General features: G+C 34.4%; 1 protein-coding gene across 1 annotated transcript; it reads left to right on the forward strand.

The window, feature by feature from the left end:
* Positions 1-10,356: 10,356 nt before the first annotated feature.
* On the forward strand, positions 10,357-13,768 carry LOC124895834. Its single transcript, XM_047406244.1, has 5 exons — positions 10,357-10,530; positions 11,360-11,505; positions 11,796-11,869; positions 12,602-12,685; positions 13,412-13,768. The coding sequence occupies exons 1-5, from the start codon at positions 10,404-10,406 to the stop codon at positions 13,680-13,682; spliced, it is 702 nt and encodes a 233-aa protein (XP_047262200.1). The 5' UTR covers positions 10,357-10,403; the 3' UTR covers positions 13,683-13,768.
* The last annotated feature ends 3,444 nt before the right edge of the window (positions 13,769-17,212 follow it).

A 17,212-nucleotide genomic window follows, 5' to 3' on the forward strand; every position in this document is an offset into this window, starting at 1 on the left:
TGGAAATGTATCGATCTTGGGTTAGTGGGTTGCCTTCTCGTCCATTCCTTACTATTGACCCCACAAATACCCTGAGTTTTTTTATCATAATTGAAAGCTCCATGTCCTAATGTTTTTGATGCACCACGATATGCCTCAGAATTAATTCCATGCCAAAATAATCTCAATGTTTCCACCACACTTTCTCTAGCTCCTCAGCATAATCCTACTATATTCACAGCACCATATGTCATCTGTGGTTTTATTGCTCAATCCTCTGCTAAGACTTGCACATTGGCTAGCCGCCCAACGGTTGTGCTTCCCCATGCAACTAGTGAACCAATTTATAGTACTCTTGGTGATCATTGTTATACTCCTGAGCCTACTTTTAAGTTAATTGGGCCACTAAAATTTCTTAAGAAGAAGCCATGTGTATTAGAAGAGCCAAAGAAAATTGTTGGAAAAATAAAGAGTGCAGAAAATGATATGAAATGTTCCTTGGGACTTGTGGGCTGTGAAGATGTTTCATACAAAGACTGGGGCATGTATTCAAGTGATAACTCTCCTCCAAGCCTTAACATATAAAAATTTGAGCAGAAAAATAGATATTGGGAATCCATGGAATATTTGGGAGTGAGAAAGATACATCTACCAGTTTAGTTGGAGAACGGGCACATCCAAAAAGGCGATGTCGTCGTTACCGTTATTCTCAAGCCCAAATTCATACCCAAGATCTCTATAATCACTCCCAAAATCCATTATACTCCATTTCTCCACCTCCATATCTAGCATATTGCGCATAACCATATGTCTAACTTCCTTCTTACTCAAAATGGTGTGCACCAACTCTTCAGAGTCATTTTCCAATTCCACAAACACGCCAAAGACCTTCTAGGACCAATTTTAGATCTAGGCAAAATAATGAAATGAGAAAGAAATCGAGGGATAGCTTTACACCAATTGGAGAGTCGTATGCCAGCTTATTTCAGAGATTGGTACAATGGGGCATGATCACTCCTCTTCTTGGGCACACTGTTAATCCCCGTTCTAGAAAGTTTGATCCTAATGTACGATATGCATATCATTCTGATTTTCAAGGTCATAGTATTGAAGATTGTCGAGATTTGAAAAGAGAAATTTAAAAGTTTATTCAAGATGGATCAATTATGGTGCAGAACATTGATAGTAAGGGAAGCTCTAGTCATGATGATATGCAAACTAGTGGCTAATATGTTAGGCTGAGCAATTGGGAAGTCACTTCTCTCCTTACGAGGGATGATTGTTGGTAGTTTATTTTATTTTCCTTTTTGTTTTCCGAATTATCTTAGGATTGTAGTTCAGAATCTATCTTGTTTTGTTTCTTTGTTATTCATGTTTAAACCCCTCTATATTTTATTTTAACTAAATAAAATGTCCTCTTTTCCTTTGTGCTTTAAATATGTGTTGTTTGTTGGTTTTATTTACATAGTACATTTTATGTTGGCTCTAGTGATATGACATGCTTGAGGAATTTTCAGCCAGATCTTAAAATTCAGTTTAAGCATGAACTTTGAATCAGAAGGCTAAAGTTAGAAAGAGCATCTGAGAAAATTGATAGAGTGTTGACACATTTGGTGACCATGTTGAAGTCTTCTTTAAAAATTAAGACAATTAATTTGAGAATCACAAGCATAAATTGGTCTTTAATTGAAAATCCTAGCTTAATTAGGTCAAACAGCGGATGTGTGATCTCGAGGAACAAAAAAAAAATTAAATCCATGAAAGCATAAGTCATTCAATATGAGGGATATACAACAATGGTGGAGTTGTATGTCTGACAAGTGTAGAAGAAGAGGTGGCACACATGCTCAGTTAAAGTTAGTATTGTTAAAGAGTCACTAATGATCATCACTTATCTTTTCATATTGCATGATATGTACTTGTATTTTCAAGGATTTATATAATGAAAGCTTTTCATTCTGCTATCCAAATATTGTGTCATCCTTTGTTTACCCCATTTGAGCCTTATTTTTATTTTCTTTCATACCCCTCTTTTGGAATCAAGATAGAGTTAACAATGCTTAAAATAAAAGTGTCAAGCAAAAGAATAGAGTTAGAAAAGTTTCAAAAAAAGCAACAACCAAAAAAAAGAAAAAATATGTCCAAAAAGAAAGAAAGAGGAGAAAGTCAAGAAAGATAAAGTCAGAAAAGTCCCAAAGAGAAAAAGAGCCAATAAAAGAAAATGAAAGAAAGAAAGAAAAATCATATCAAAAGAAAGAACAAGCTATCAGAACTACATGCGACCTGATTCTTCTCTCTCAAGAGTGAGATACGTAGGCTGCCCTACTCTGGGCTCGGTCCAACCAAATAAATAATTTAGAGTCACCTAGCTAAAGAAATTGGGGCATGGGTTAATCCTCATTGTTTGAGTCAATTCCAAAAGTTGTAAGTCCTAACCCGCTTCAAGTGTCGTTTGGGCCTCATGCCATCCTTTCTTTCGAACTCTATCAAAAAAACAAGTTACAACTAAAGAAAGACCTTTAGATCAATCTTTAAGAAGGTTAAGGCTAAGCATGCAAGGGATATGATGATGTATTTTGGAAACTACTTGCCTTCTTAACCATAAGGAATCATGAGAGAAGTAAAAATTAGAGAATCTTATTAGTGAAAATCCTCACGGGCACCATAAGGTGATGGTAAGTCAAGAAAGATAAAAATGAGAGAGTCTTATTGGTAAAAACCTTTATGGGCACTATAGGACGACTGTGAGTTTAGAAAAATAAAAATAAGAGTCTCATTGGTGAAAAATCCTCATGGACACCATAGGAAAATGGTGAGTTGAGAGGATAAAAATGAGAGTCTCAATGGTGAAAAACCCTCACAAACATCGTAAGGCAATGGTGAGCTGAGAAAAAGAAAATGATATAGGCTTATTGGCGAGAACCCTTCAAAGCACCACTAGCAGAATGAGGTCTTAAATGTAATTGACCTAGGGAAGCAAGTCAGTTCCAAGACCATAACTCAACAATAAATGGTAGACAATGTGGATGGAAAGATCCGAAAGATTAATCCAAGATGCATGGCATAATCATTAGAGTTGAATGTTATTTTAGATAAATTTTCATTTCTTTGTTTCAAATGGGGACGTTTATTGTCTTTTCTTTCTTCTTTATGTTTTTGTTTTGTTTTCTTTTCTTGAGTCAGTTATCTAAGTAAAAAATAAATCATTGCGATTTTTTCTCTTATCTTTGAGTCAACCCCATGTCAAAACAAATGAGAAAAGATTTCAAAATTGGCTGCCAGCTTCTTCAATTTCACAAAGCAAGACAAAGGGCCAGCACAGGAAAGAAACAAGATTGCTAGTCAGAACAAGGCATGCAGAAGGTTGTTATCAACACACAAATAGGGTGAATTCATGGAAATACCAAGATTTAAAGGGGATTGTTTGAGAATTATAGCAAAACAAAGATACTGTGTTTGCTTCAGAGTCACTCTTAATATTCAGAGTTTGGACCAACGGTGCGACAAGGCAATGGAAGATGCTAATGATTGAAAACAAGATCTAAATGGGACAAGTGCAAGAGAAATCTCCTCAAATGCCAAAGCCACAAGCCAGCCACCCTGTTTTAAACTAAAAAGTTTTCTTTGTATAAACAAGAACAATTACGACCTTCTAATCAAGGGCTTCAAAGCAAAAATACCTAGAGGTAAAATTCCTTATTTCTGTAAATGCAGTATCGTTGTACAGGTTTGGTAATCCCAATTGTGGTAAAACTCATCATCTTGTACCCCTTTGAGATAAATTCTCTAATTTGGTTCTTTCATGTCTCATATCTAGGAACCGAACTTCCTAATTTGAACCGTTAATGCACTGTAGTAAAGACCTTTCACTTTCACTCTTAAGAGAGGAACATTTTGGTTTTGGCCATTGAATTTCATCCCCGAAAGTGAACTTGCTGATCAGAATCTTGATTCAGCTTTGCATTATGCACTGTTGCAAGTTTTTATGATTGAGTTTGCCCCCGCAAAAGCTTTTGAGGAAAACTGGGGCAACAAAAAAATTAAAAGTAATTCATGTTATATGGAATTTACTTTATGTTCAGGACCACCATGGAAAATGTGAATTTACTTTCTGTTCAGGTCCCTCATGAAAAATGAGAATTTACTTTATGTTCATGACCTTTCTAAATAATGGGAATTTACTTCATTTTCAGGACCTCCTGGAAAATGGGAATTAACTTTCTATTGAGGACCCTCCTAAAAAATGGAAATTTACTTTCTATTCAGGACCCTCTTAGAAAATGGGAATTTACTTTCTTTTCAGGACCCTCCTAAAAAATGGAAATTTACTTCATGTTTAGGACCCTCCTAGAAAATGGGAATTCCCTTTTCCATTTAGGACCCTCCTGAAAAATGAAAATTTACTTTCTGTTCAGGACCCTGCTTGAAAATGAGACCATGCTTTCAAAACGATATCATCCTTTATCATAATCTTAATTTGGAATAATTTTCATTCTAGTTTTTATTTTGGATTTCAAGACCCTCCTAAAAAATAGGAATTACTTCATTTTTAGGACCCACCTGGAAAATGGGAAGTTATTTCATGTTCAGGACCCTTCTGAAAAATAAAAATTTACTTTATGTTCAGGACCATCATGGAAAATGGGAATTCACTTTATGTTCAGGACCTTCCTAAAAAATGGGAATTTACTTTATGTTCAGGATCCTCCTGAAAAATGGGGCATAACTTTGAGAAAAGAAGAAAGTCTTTCTTTATCATAACATTGGTTTGGGATAATTTTCTTTCTAGTTTTGATGTGGTTTCAGTAACCCGCCTGAAGAACAGGGTAATGAAATTGAAAGTTAGGATCCTGCCTCAAGAAAAGGGTGATGAAATTGAAAGTCAGGAGCCCACCTAAAGAACAAGGTGATGAAAATTAAAAGTCAGGAACCCGCCTGAAGAACAGGGAGATGAAATTGAAAGTTAGGAGCTCACCCAAAGAATAGAATGTTAAAAATTGCATGTCAGAAGGACGCCTGAAGAATAAAGTGATGAAATTAAAAGTCAGGAATTCGCCTGAAGAACAGGGTGATGAAATGGCAAGTCAGGAGCCCGCCTGAAGAACAGGGTGATAAAATTGAAAGTCAGGATCCCGTCTGAAGAACAAGGGTGATGAAATTAAAAGTCAGGTGCCTGCTTGACTAATAGTGTGATTATATTGAAATTTTGGAGCCCGCTTGAAGAACAGGATGATAAAATTGTAAGTCAGGAGCCCGCCTAAAGAATAGGGTGAGGAAATTCCAAGTGAGGAGCCTGCCTGAAGAACAGGGTGAAGAAATTACAAGTCAGGAGATCGCCTAAAGAACAAAGTGATGAAATTGTAAGTCAGGAGCCTTCCTGAAGAACAGGGTGATGAAATGGAAAGTCAGGAGCCCGCCTGAAAAAAGGGTTATGATATTGAAATTCAGAAACCCGCCTGAAGCATAGGGTGATGAAATTGAAAGTTGGGAGCCTACCTAAAGAATTGGATGATATAATGGCAAGTTAGACAGGGCCTCACTCGACTCTCCAACTCAGTATAGTCTCTCTCTGTCCAACCCTTTGATATACCTGTGACTTTATTTCTTCACAAATTGGGTAATTAGGATGTCCAAAGTCAAGACTCGGGTTCCCTTCTTCCTTCTATTTCTTTCCTTGAATAATGGTCGGGTCAAAATTTGATCTCGTTGTCTATTTTTTTGTCTGAAAACACTTTGTGTTTACATCCAAAAAGGAACATGATGTAGAAACCTAATTTTGTCCCTCCCAAAACCCAATTCATCCACTTTTACCTCACGTTATCATACACCCTCACCCATGTGATTACACCCCACAAAAATACAAAAAAAATTAACAACCCTTAACAGATCTTTGACAAATTTTATCTTGTTCTAATCATCCTAAAAACCTACCCTTATCTCACACACTATCCCCATACCCTACCCACATGACCCCCTACCTACTCTTTTATTCACATGCCTCACATATACATACACCAGCCCAATACACTAGGGGGCCGCCACTAATAAATTCACACACACACAATATATACAAAGATTGCTCCATCACTGAAAAGGGGGGACACTGACCATTTCCATTTTCACATACCCATATACAATCTTACAATACACACACAAAACAGGGGGTTTTCTTTTTCTTTCCATCACAAAACACATACAACGACACCCACCATCGCATATACACCATACACACACACCACTGCCTATTAAAGATACACACATACCAGTGAGTGAGAGAGAAATGAGTGAAGAGAAAAGGAAGTAGAGAGAGGAATTTGAGTGATATAAGAGAGTGAAAAGGCGTAAGATCCGGCGAGTAACCCTTTTTTCGGTGGGTTCTTACCATAAATAGTACCGACACCAGGTTTTGCTAAGTGTTTCATCACCAGTAGGGTCGTTGGAATTTTGACAGGGTAAGAATAGTTTGTACACCTCCAATTTGATTCAAATCCGACATGAAATAGTCGAGTTTGACTTGTTTTTGTCCAATTCCAGCGACATCCATCAGAATATGGTAAAAATTGGCAATTTGGTGGATTCGTATTGACGTTGTTTTGATTTGTTTAAATCTATCCATTTGGTTTTTCTATATTCTGAGTTGAAGTTATTCGTTGTCGAGGTTCAAATCGAGTATTTAGGACGCGAATTATACCAGATCTAATGGCAATAATATATTGATTTTTAAAGCGGCATTGAGATTTAATTCTATCTCCTTTCTCTTTAATTTTTACGTGAATGTGAATGATTTATTGTTTGACATGTTTGAATCTTTGCTTTGTGTTGGTTGATGTTGGATTTGAATGTGGAAATTTGGATTGGTAGTCGAAGAATTGATTAATTATTTTGAAAATGAATGCGGGAAGGGATTGGTCTCGATAAAAGTAAATTTGGATAAATTTTGATTCCTTGATGATGTTGAATATGATAGGCAAATAGTAGGCTCGGGTAGGCTAAGAAGTAGGCACTAGTGTGGACTCTGCTTCAATATGCAATTCAGCGTGAGTGCTTAACTTTTTCTGATTCATGTCACTTGGCTCATCTTGGGGCGAAACACTAGATTCTTTAAAGGAGGTGGGACGAAACATGGCAGTTTCATCGAATACAACATCCCTTCTAATTATAACTTTTCTGTTTTCTAGACACGAAAGCTTATATCATTTAACACCAGACTTATAACCCATAAAAAAGCACTTGACAGATCTACATTCTAACTTTCCATTATCAACATGAGTATAAGAAGGACATCCGAATATCTTCAAATCAGAGTAACTAGAAGGAGTACCGAACCATACCTCTTGTGGAGTCTTTTTACCAATCGCGACTAAAGGAGACTGGTTAATAAGAAGACAAGATGTGGAAGCAGCTTTGACCCAAAAAGACTTGGGTAAACAAGCATTAGAGAGCATTCAACATACCTTGTCCCTTATAATCCTATTAATTCATTCGGACACACCATTCTACTGTGGAGTATGACGAACTGTTAGGTGCGTCATAGTTCCTTCCAACTTGCACAAAACATTAAATTCATTAGAACAAAACTCTAAACCATTATCAGTCCGAAGCTATTTTACATGTTTCCCTATTTGGTTTTTCAATCATAGTCTTCCACTCCTTGAAAAAGGAAACACATTATTCTATTGCTCCAGGAAGAACACCCAAACTTTTAAGAATAGTCATCAATAATAGTTAACATATAATTAGCACCTTCCCTAGAAGGTACTCTAGAAAGACCCCAGAGATCAGAATGAGTGTAATCAAGTGTGCCTTTAGTCTTATGGATGCCCTTAGTGAATCTGGCTCTCTTCTTGTTCCCAAAAATGAAGTGCTTATAGAACTCCAGTTAGGTAACACTCTGGCCATCAAGAACTCCTCTCCTCCTTAGTTCAACCATCTATTTTCATTCATATGTCCCAGAAGCATATGCCAAGGTTTAGTAACATCACTATCTGATAGAGAGAAAGTAGAAATAGTTACATCAACTGTAACCATAGAGCCTTGCAAGACATAAAAATTAGCATTCTTTCTCTGTCCCTTCATCTCAACAAAAGCACCTTTGCAAACCTTCAGGAATCTACCTTCACCATTGTACTTATATCCATTCGAATCAAGGGTACTCAAGGAAATGAGATTTCCTTTATGTTTTGGGACACACCACACACCATAAGTATCCTCACAACCTCATCAAACATCTTAATTTTGATTGTTCTAATACCAGCTATCTTAGATGGTGTATTATTTCCTATCAACACAACAACTTTAGAGACCATTTCATATGTTGTAAACCAATCCCGATGGCGACACATATGAAATGTGAAAGATGAATCAAGAATCCAATCCTTAAAGGGTTTGGAGTTACCACTAGAGACTACCAAGAGTTCTCCAGCACTAGCGCTATCTTCAATAACACTGGCTTCACCGAACTTCTCTAGTTGGTTTCCTTTTTGTTTTTCAGATTCCCTTTTATTTCTATTCTGTAACTTATAACACTCAGATTTGAAATGACCCTTTTTTTGGCAATAATTAAAGGTTTTGTTTCTATTTCTAAATTTTGACCTATTCCTATCATCACCTCCAGAGTTCCCCTCATGAGTTTTTTCTCAAACATTGAGACCATCTCCTTGAGTTACCGGCCCATTCACAAGATACTTCATCTTCTCCTTAGAGAACAACACATCATAGATTTCATCTAAGGTTAGGATAGCACGACAATCTAAAATCGTATCCCTAAAGGTCAAATATGATACAGGCAGTGAACACGCCAAAATCAACCCTAGATTTTCCTCATCGTACTTAACCTCCAGAGTCTTTAAATCAGAGATGATTTTCTTAAATAAAGTAGGTGATCCTCCAAAGATGCATCCTTAGACATGCGATGAATAAATTCATTATTCGAGATGCCACTTACTAATTAGGCTCTTTATCATACTTAACGATTTAAGTTTCAACCACAACGCAACTACAGTGGTCTCCTTCAAAACTTCCTGTAGAATTTGATTGGATAAATGAAGGTGTATATGAGATAGAGCCTTTCGATCCTTCCATTGTTTCTCATCCTATGTACACGATGAGGGCATCTTATCAAACCTTAATTGAGCATTTTTCAAATCTATCTATGTTTGGACGACCCATATCTTAACCCGTTATAAAAAAGATCTGGTGTTGCAGACCAACAGCAGAATATCATACTTCATGTTTGCCATCCCCGAGAAAAAAAACTTGCGCTCTAACTCCAGTTTGCTATTGAAACAGATAGGAATAAAAAATACCACAAACAAAGAAAAACAAGAACAACACCCAGATTTTATGTGGAAACCTTTGATGGAAAAAACCACGGGCAGAGGAGTAGGACCTATTATGGAGAGGAATACTAGGAGGAGACGAAAGTCTCAATGATGTATGATAAAAACCATAAAAAACAACCCACTAAATCACACTTATATAATACGAGCGTAGAAATAAATCCTATGCCCAAAAACATTCAGGTCCGACATGGCCTGATCCCTCCACTACTACCATAGGACCCCTAAAAAATCTCAAAAAATGGGTCGCACCGCGAATTTTTCTAGGCCGAATCAATAAAATTCAGGTCAAAAACTCTAACACATATTTCAAAAAAGAGGGAGACATAAACCTTACTTTCTCTATAAGCACTAAAGTCTACAACAACAATAATAACATATCCAGTGTATATATTCCCAACAAAGTGGGGTCTAAGGAGTGTAGATGTATGCAGTTCATACCATTACCTTGAAGGTGAGGTAGAGATATTGTTTTCGTCCCAGACTAAAATAATTATTGTTCAACTAATACGCACGACAAAGAGCCTTTACGACCACACAAACAGTATATCGTTCTTTTATGAATTTATTAACATTTTTTAATCTTATATCATGATTTGAACTTATCTTCCTATAACATCATGACTGATATTTCCGCAAAATTTAAAATGTTAGCCGTGGAAAAGAAAACTCGTCATATGTGACCGAATTAGTTTTTTATTATTTGTACTATTTTACCGTGTGAGCACGAACAATGATCAAAACAAATAATTCTAACAAAAATTTGCAACTTTAGTTGATCAATTAATTTTAACAATCATTTGTTCAAAAATTTTACCATATATGTTGTTGATATTAATGGTACCTTGGTTTTCACTTTAAATTTATTCTTAAAATAGTCTTCTTTATCTTTTAAAATGATTTTAATTTCTTAACTATATTTGGAGGATCATACCAAATATTTTCATACAATTTAATGTTTTACTTTATTAGTGTTTAGATTTTTTCTATAAATAGTGTTTAAAACTGCCGATTGCTTCACCTCATTCTTCATTTGTCTTTTTTATTCTTATTTTATTTCACTAAGTGTTTTCTACAATTCTTTTCATGGCCAATAATATTTTTCCAAATAGTATAAAAGATGCCCCTAAGTGTAGAATATGTTTGGAAAAGGTAATTGACAATGCTGGGAGATCTATCACAAAACTTAGCTGTGAACACTTATTTCACACAGGTAACATATACTTAAATATTTGTAGATCTCCAATAACAAGAAAAATAAGCACCTTTCTTAAAATTCATTCATGTGTGTTTATTTTATTTTTTCTAGCAGCTAAATAGATCTTTCTTTACTCAACATAAGAATTATTTATCCGATTCATTAGGTTTTTTCTTGAATAATTTTGGATCATGAGATTTTTAGTACACATTTGGCCATATTTCATTGTAAAAATAGAAAAAAGCCATTTTTGTTTTCCAACTGAAAATTGATATTTGAAAATTTGAGTTGTGTTTGGCCATGAAATAAGTAGAGTTATTTTTTATTTTTTATGAGTTACTTCGAGTGGAAAAGTGAAAACAATTATTTTCTTATTTTTGAAAATTTTGAAAAATGTGAAAATACTTTTCTGGAATTTTATGGCTAAACGTATTTTACGGAGTTCAATTCTGGAAGATAGTAAAAACATTTTACGGCCAAACAACCCCTTAATTTCTTCTAAGAAAAACTTATTCATATAAATCAAGTAGTAAATTAGATTTTATTCTTTGATCCTTTAGATAAAATCTTTGAGTAAGTTTATTAAGAAAAGTGAAATGAAGAAGTTGGACGTCTCAGGAAGAAAAGATAAAGGATAATGCATGAATTTTTTTTTTATTTTTTTGTACCATCTCATCTAAATGTTTGACATTCATAAGATCAGTTTCATTCGTTTAACACATTAATTTCTAACCAATCTCCTTATTTAGGCAATTTTTTTTTGAAAAAACTATGAAATTTGCTAGTTATGAATTTCTATAGTATCATTGCATAGAACACTTAATCTTTATTTCCTTTTATGTAGACTGTATTGGGTCCGAGTTCAATGCAAGGGGGATTATGATATGCCCCCACTGCCAAGTTGTCGAAGAAAAAGGGAATTGGGTGCGATTTTCAAACTTTGGAGTTGAGGAAGAGACTAACGAAAAGGGCAAATATTGTGAAGAACAAGTAATTACCCATGTATTTTTACCTCATTATCATATCAAAATAAAGTGCATTAATTTAATGCATAACTAGGTAACGATAAATGTTACCATACTGATATAATCTGTAGCATAACTCTGGAGTGTACGGTAAGAAGTATCTATATTCAATTTTAGGGATTATGTTTAGTAGAAATTTTATCATTGTTGATTTCAATTTTTTAGTTTCATTGTAAATGAAGCTATATAGTTGTTTAGGTTTTCCATGGTTCATTAATTCTAAGGCAACAAAATTTTATTTGAAATTTTCATTAGCTAATAACACCTGAAGAAGAGTTGGAGCTTCCTGCAACGATCAAAATGTATGATGGAAATACTAGCAATATGAGGTAATTGATACTTATCATTTAGCATTTTTTTCCGATTAATTTTTATGTATAAATAGGCCTTATTTGTTTTCCTGTTATAAATAGATTTCTTTATATGATAAAATGGAATCTATTTAAAATAAAGTAGACTAGTTATAATCCATAAGAGTCAATTTTTAAAAAATTTATATTAATAAATAGATGCACATACATATATTTGTAATAAGTTAAATACCTAAATACCTTATAAATTTGACTCGGAATTTTAAAGCAGGTACCTTAATTTTAGTGACCAATTTAAATATATTTTTTGGCAAAAGCATGCCTCTAAAACAACTCTATATTTTTAACTCTCCTAGGAGCTTCACACACCATTTTTGCCTCTTAACTCAAACTCACAACCTTTGAGTGAGAAGTGAGGAGTGCAAATCGTTCAACCAACTTCTTATATGACAAACCATGTATTTTTCAGTTATACGTGAGAGCTTAAATAATAAGTGAAGTCTGTAAAAATAGTATCTTGCAAGATAGTCATGTACAATAGTAATAACTAGATATTTGAAAATTAATCTTCTATATGGAGATGGACAAATTGGGTGACTAGCCACTATAATCTTTTGATCACTTAATTATAGCTATTATTTAAGTAAAATAAATTAATTAAACTGAGTTTTCAGATTATTGTTTGTCTATGAATAATTAAATAATGTTTTTACAATATAACTTGTGTGGTGTTAATTTTTGTGTTACAAGTAATGAGATGGAGACAGAAGACCCTAGGGCAGATAGAGTTGTCCTAATGGACAGAATGATGAAGCTTATTCGCCAACAAAAAGAGTACGATCATTCTTTCAAATCCTTTTATAGTATATTTTCACAACATATATCTTTTTTGTATGAATTTTTCTTCCTATTTAAGTCTCAGATTTGTCCCTTTGCTATCTCAAATTGTCTAATTTTGATGGACCGTTTCTAAGATTCCCGTTAGCAAAATGTCTCGTAGTTGCCTTATCAACCATTAATGAAGGTTTTGTGTTGAATAGTCGGGCTCTATGTGTCAAAATTCTTCGAGGAATAAGGTTGAATTTGATCTCTCAACAATTTGATATGATCTAGCCTTACCTTCACATTGGATCTCTATGACGGATCAAGGGAGAAATGAAACTTTTTGTTCTAACGATAGAGAGAATATCAGACACATATACCATAAAGGGCACAATTATTTAATCTTAGACAATGCAAAAATAAATAGAGTGGTTGGGGGTAAGGGTTTATCTAATTTCACAAACTCGGATCACTTACAACCTTCTAGGAATTCTTTTTCCTTATAATTAGTTGGACACGGCCCACAATTACTTTATTGTCTTGTTAAACTTAAGAATTAGGCTCAATGCCTATAATACTATTTATACACTATTTAGGTTCGAAAGCACACCCTCTTTTATAATTTTTATTTGTTAAATGTTTGTTGGGAGGAAGGAAGGTATTTTATTTTGCAATTTAATTTGTATGATGAGCCATATGTTAATATTGTTAATATTAATACTTTGCACTTGGAAATAGATGTATTCAGTACTTATGCAAACAATTGCATATTCCTTCTCCTCCGGCAATTTCTCCGAAGATGATAGATCATAAGCAAATCTTTTTCTCGGGATCAAATTCTGCGCCGGATCCCATGAGTCATAGAGTATCCACTTCGCACGAGCAGACTCACACAATACCGTCCGTGGAGCTCACCGAGCTCACATGTACTTCACTCGGTAGGGATGGTCACCCATTGTCTTGTCAATGTTCTTGTTGTCGTTCGTCTGCAAGAAAGACACGTTTATGAAAAATATTTATGTAAAATAACCATCAAATATGATGTTTATGGATGGCTGTTCTATAAATTTTTTGAATTATAGGATCAAATCTCCGTCTTTTAGCTTTTGAATTTCGTAAAATCTTTTATATACTTATTTGTATGTTTATGCTATAATGTTCATCCCATCTAAATCCCATGAAGTGTTTTCATCGGATAAAGTAGTTCTGCTATACTTACTAGAATCTCATCCAAAATTTGGGCACTATAAGCAATAGTCAATAAAATAGTTCTATAAATAAAATGGCTAGACCAAATTGTCTCATTCATTTATGAAAATCTTTCTAGTCAAGAACAAAAAGTCATACTATCTAGCAAGAATAAATGAGGCAAAAGATTGAGTTGTCGTGTTGAAAAAAATATATATACACACACACTTGAGAAGAAAAGATATAAATTAGCTTCTTAAATTCATATCTAAGACAAAAATTGAATTCAATATATTTTTCTTTTCATGTTCTATAAAAATGTCATTTCTGTTTCAAATATGAAACCATTTATATGTGACAACGGGTTAAGCTAAGTCCTATATGTAATGCATAACTAGAGTATTTTCAGCAAAAGCAGGAAAAAGTCGTAACCACTTTGCAATCAATTTATAAAACTATAATTTTACGTATATGTAAGGAAACAATTTTTTTATCTTATGCTTGATTAATTATGTTGTGTGTTTATGTGTTATTGTTTATTTTGACTTATTTGACACATTTTTTTGGTATTAGAACACCTACATGATTTAATTAAGGTATCGACGTTATAAGGGTCAGGTTCTAGGAAGATAGCAAATATCTCAAGCGAAAGAAACTTTTCACGGCTTCACAAATATCGCTAGAAAGTGTATTCAATATTTTTGAAAGAAGAGGTGTCATACCATCTATGCCCAATGTTTTAAAGGGTGCATGTCGAACAAGCATTATCATTTCATCACAAGTAATAAATAGATTTGAGAAGACACAGAATGATAACAACATTTTTTTACATGGTGTATTTATTTGTGACTGTTCTTTTTGACTAATTATCGTTCTTATATGCCACGACCTAAAAATGATACATGATGATCTTATCGTAGCCCAATTTTAATAATTAAGCCAATCACTCAAACTGATAAAGGAAATACGAAATTGACAATAACAATCACCAATGAGAGACTTCTAGCAAGAAGTCAAGCCAATAAGAAATATAGTAAAAATGGTTATGTGAAAGAAATCTCATATGTCTTAAAAATCTAGAGTCTTAGCGTAAGAACATCTAATACATAATAGAATCTGATGTATATGACTATCTCTGAAAATGAAAAAAAAAAAAAAGCAAGATGAGAGCAGGTTCGAAGTCGGCTTTGAGAATTACTAAAGCAGCCAGTTCCTCGAGCACTGTTTCAATCCAAGAGAATCAGTTACCACATTCGGTACTCATTGTCATGACCCGATTTCCTCGGGTCATGATGGTGCCTACCATAACCTACTAGTAGGCAAGCCAACTCGTAGTCCAGAACGGCTAGTAATGGGCTACTCAATAATATAAGAAAAAGAATGCAGAATATATGAAATAAAGATCAATACATAGAAGAATCCCAAAACCTGGTGGTATTAATACAAGAGATTCAAATAGAAAAAAGTATAAAAGTAAAATATCAAGAGAAATACGCTGATATAACTTATATAACTTATCTCTGAATACAACTTAGAGACTACTCTAATACATAAGAGAGAGATAAGTAAGGCTTCGAACGTCAGGAGCTCACTCTAAGTCTCTGAACCAGGCCTGCTCCGCATGATGCACACATCAACGGCGATAACCGGTACTATGATCTTTAGGATGCAAACCTGTAGAATGAGTATCAAACGAATGGTACTCAGTAGGCTACTGCCAACTGAGCTCCAAAGATAAAGCATATATATACATCATAGAATCAGAATGAAAACTACACCCAAGAGTTCAGAAATCATATGACTAGTCAATGAGATAATAAGGAACAACTATCATATTCATATCCAAGAGTCTAACATAATAAAACTAAGGAAGTATGTAAGACCCCGCAAAATTCTCTCATAGAATGAACCTTAGGGCGTGTCAAGTGAGGCGTGATTCTGGCCCTAAAGATTGAAAAGTGACTTCCTAAGTGAGTATCATATTAACCATATAGAATTTTCCCAATTTTGACTTTTATCACATGGAAAATTCGATAAACTTTTCGTTGATATATGATTCACCCAAATTTGATACCCGGGTAAGAAGTTATGGCTAATTTAAGTCCTAGTCGTAAAACATCATTTTGGTGCTCGGCACATCGCGGAGAGGACCTATTTGACAATTATCAATTTCCAGTGGAACTCTGCAATAGTGGCGCGTTACAGAGGACCCTAATTTCCCAGTAGTTAATATCCAATGTCCTAGTATGATTGTGACGCATAGCGTTGAAGTTCCAAGTTTCCACTAGTGGGATAACATGATGGCTCCGTATCGCGGTGACTACCAATTTCCCATTTGTCAATTTCCAGTGACCCACCGCGATAATGGCACGTCGCGGTGACCTATGAAATCGGGTTCCCAGTTTAATTTTTTTAGCTTCGTACAGAAGTTAAAAAGGTCATTTTGGACTTTTTCCAAGCCTATTAAATTGTGCAAACACCAAATCAAGGTCATTTACAAGCATTCTATGAAGTCTCTCTCAATTTTTCTCTCAACAAAAACCCTAAGTATCCAAAACCTCTTTCAAGAATGTCAAGAATCCACTTTTAATTTTCTAAATTGAGTCAAGATTCAATGTTTCCAAGTCAAGGGATTCAAGAACCCTCATTCAAGAGTACGAATAGAGTTCCAAAATCGAGAGTTCATCCAAAGCTTCTAATTCAAGGTATGTGGGGTTTTGAACAAGGGTAATCCTTTCACCATTGCACCCAAAACCTTATTTAAACTACAATTCTGTGCAATTTATAAGATTTTACATGAAATTGAATTGTAGTTTTTCACCCATTAATATTGGTTGCAAGCTTTTGATGTTTCCCTTGAATTGAGAGTCTAGTGGCACAATTTTTACATATTTTCTTGAGAAATTGCAGCTAGGTCTATACCCCATGATTTTAATCCTTGAGAAGTTGATAGTTGAAATGTTTGAAACATTGAAATATATGAGTATTTTGAGATTTTGAGATAAATTGCTGAAATTTCTAGATTTTTATATGAGTTATGAATCTATATGCTATCTATTATGCTTTTGATGAGTTTTAACTTAGGATTGAACTATGGGTTACTAACCCTACTTGATACTTGAGATTTTATGAACTATTGTGCTATAAGCACCCATGATTTGAGTATTCTTAGATTATTGAGAATTTTTTTGACCTAATGGTCATTGAGTTTTGAAATCTACTCTACTACATGAGATTACAGATTTGATTATTGGGTTCTTATTGAAGCGTGAGATTATTCTAAAGTGGATTTTCATGAGATGAGTGAGATAAATAAACGGAGTAGTATTTAGCACCGAGCGGATAAGTTAC

This window comes from Capsicum annuum, unplaced genomic scaffold (genome assembly GCF_002878395.1).
Source record: "Capsicum annuum cultivar UCD-10X-F1 unplaced genomic scaffold, UCD10Xv1.1 ctg998, whole genome shotgun sequence".
In the NCBI taxonomy this organism is placed as follows: domain Eukaryota; kingdom Viridiplantae; phylum Streptophyta; class Magnoliopsida; order Solanales; family Solanaceae; genus Capsicum; species Capsicum annuum.

What these genes read in the sequence shown, in the direction of transcription:
- LOC124895834 (XM_047406244.1), top strand. Translation starts at nt 10,404, where the DNA reads ATGGCCAATAATATTTTTCCAAATAGTATAAAAGATGCCCCTAAGTGT. An exon ending in TGAACACTTATTTCACACAG is followed by an intron (nt 10,531 to 11,359) that starts GTAACATATACT and finishes CCTTTTATGTAG; the next exon opens with ACTGTATTGGGTCCGAGTTC. An exon ending in CTTATTCGCCAACAAAAAGA is followed by an intron (nt 12,686 to 13,411) that starts GTACGATCATTC and finishes ACTTGGAAATAG; the next exon opens with ATGTATTCAGTACTTATGCA.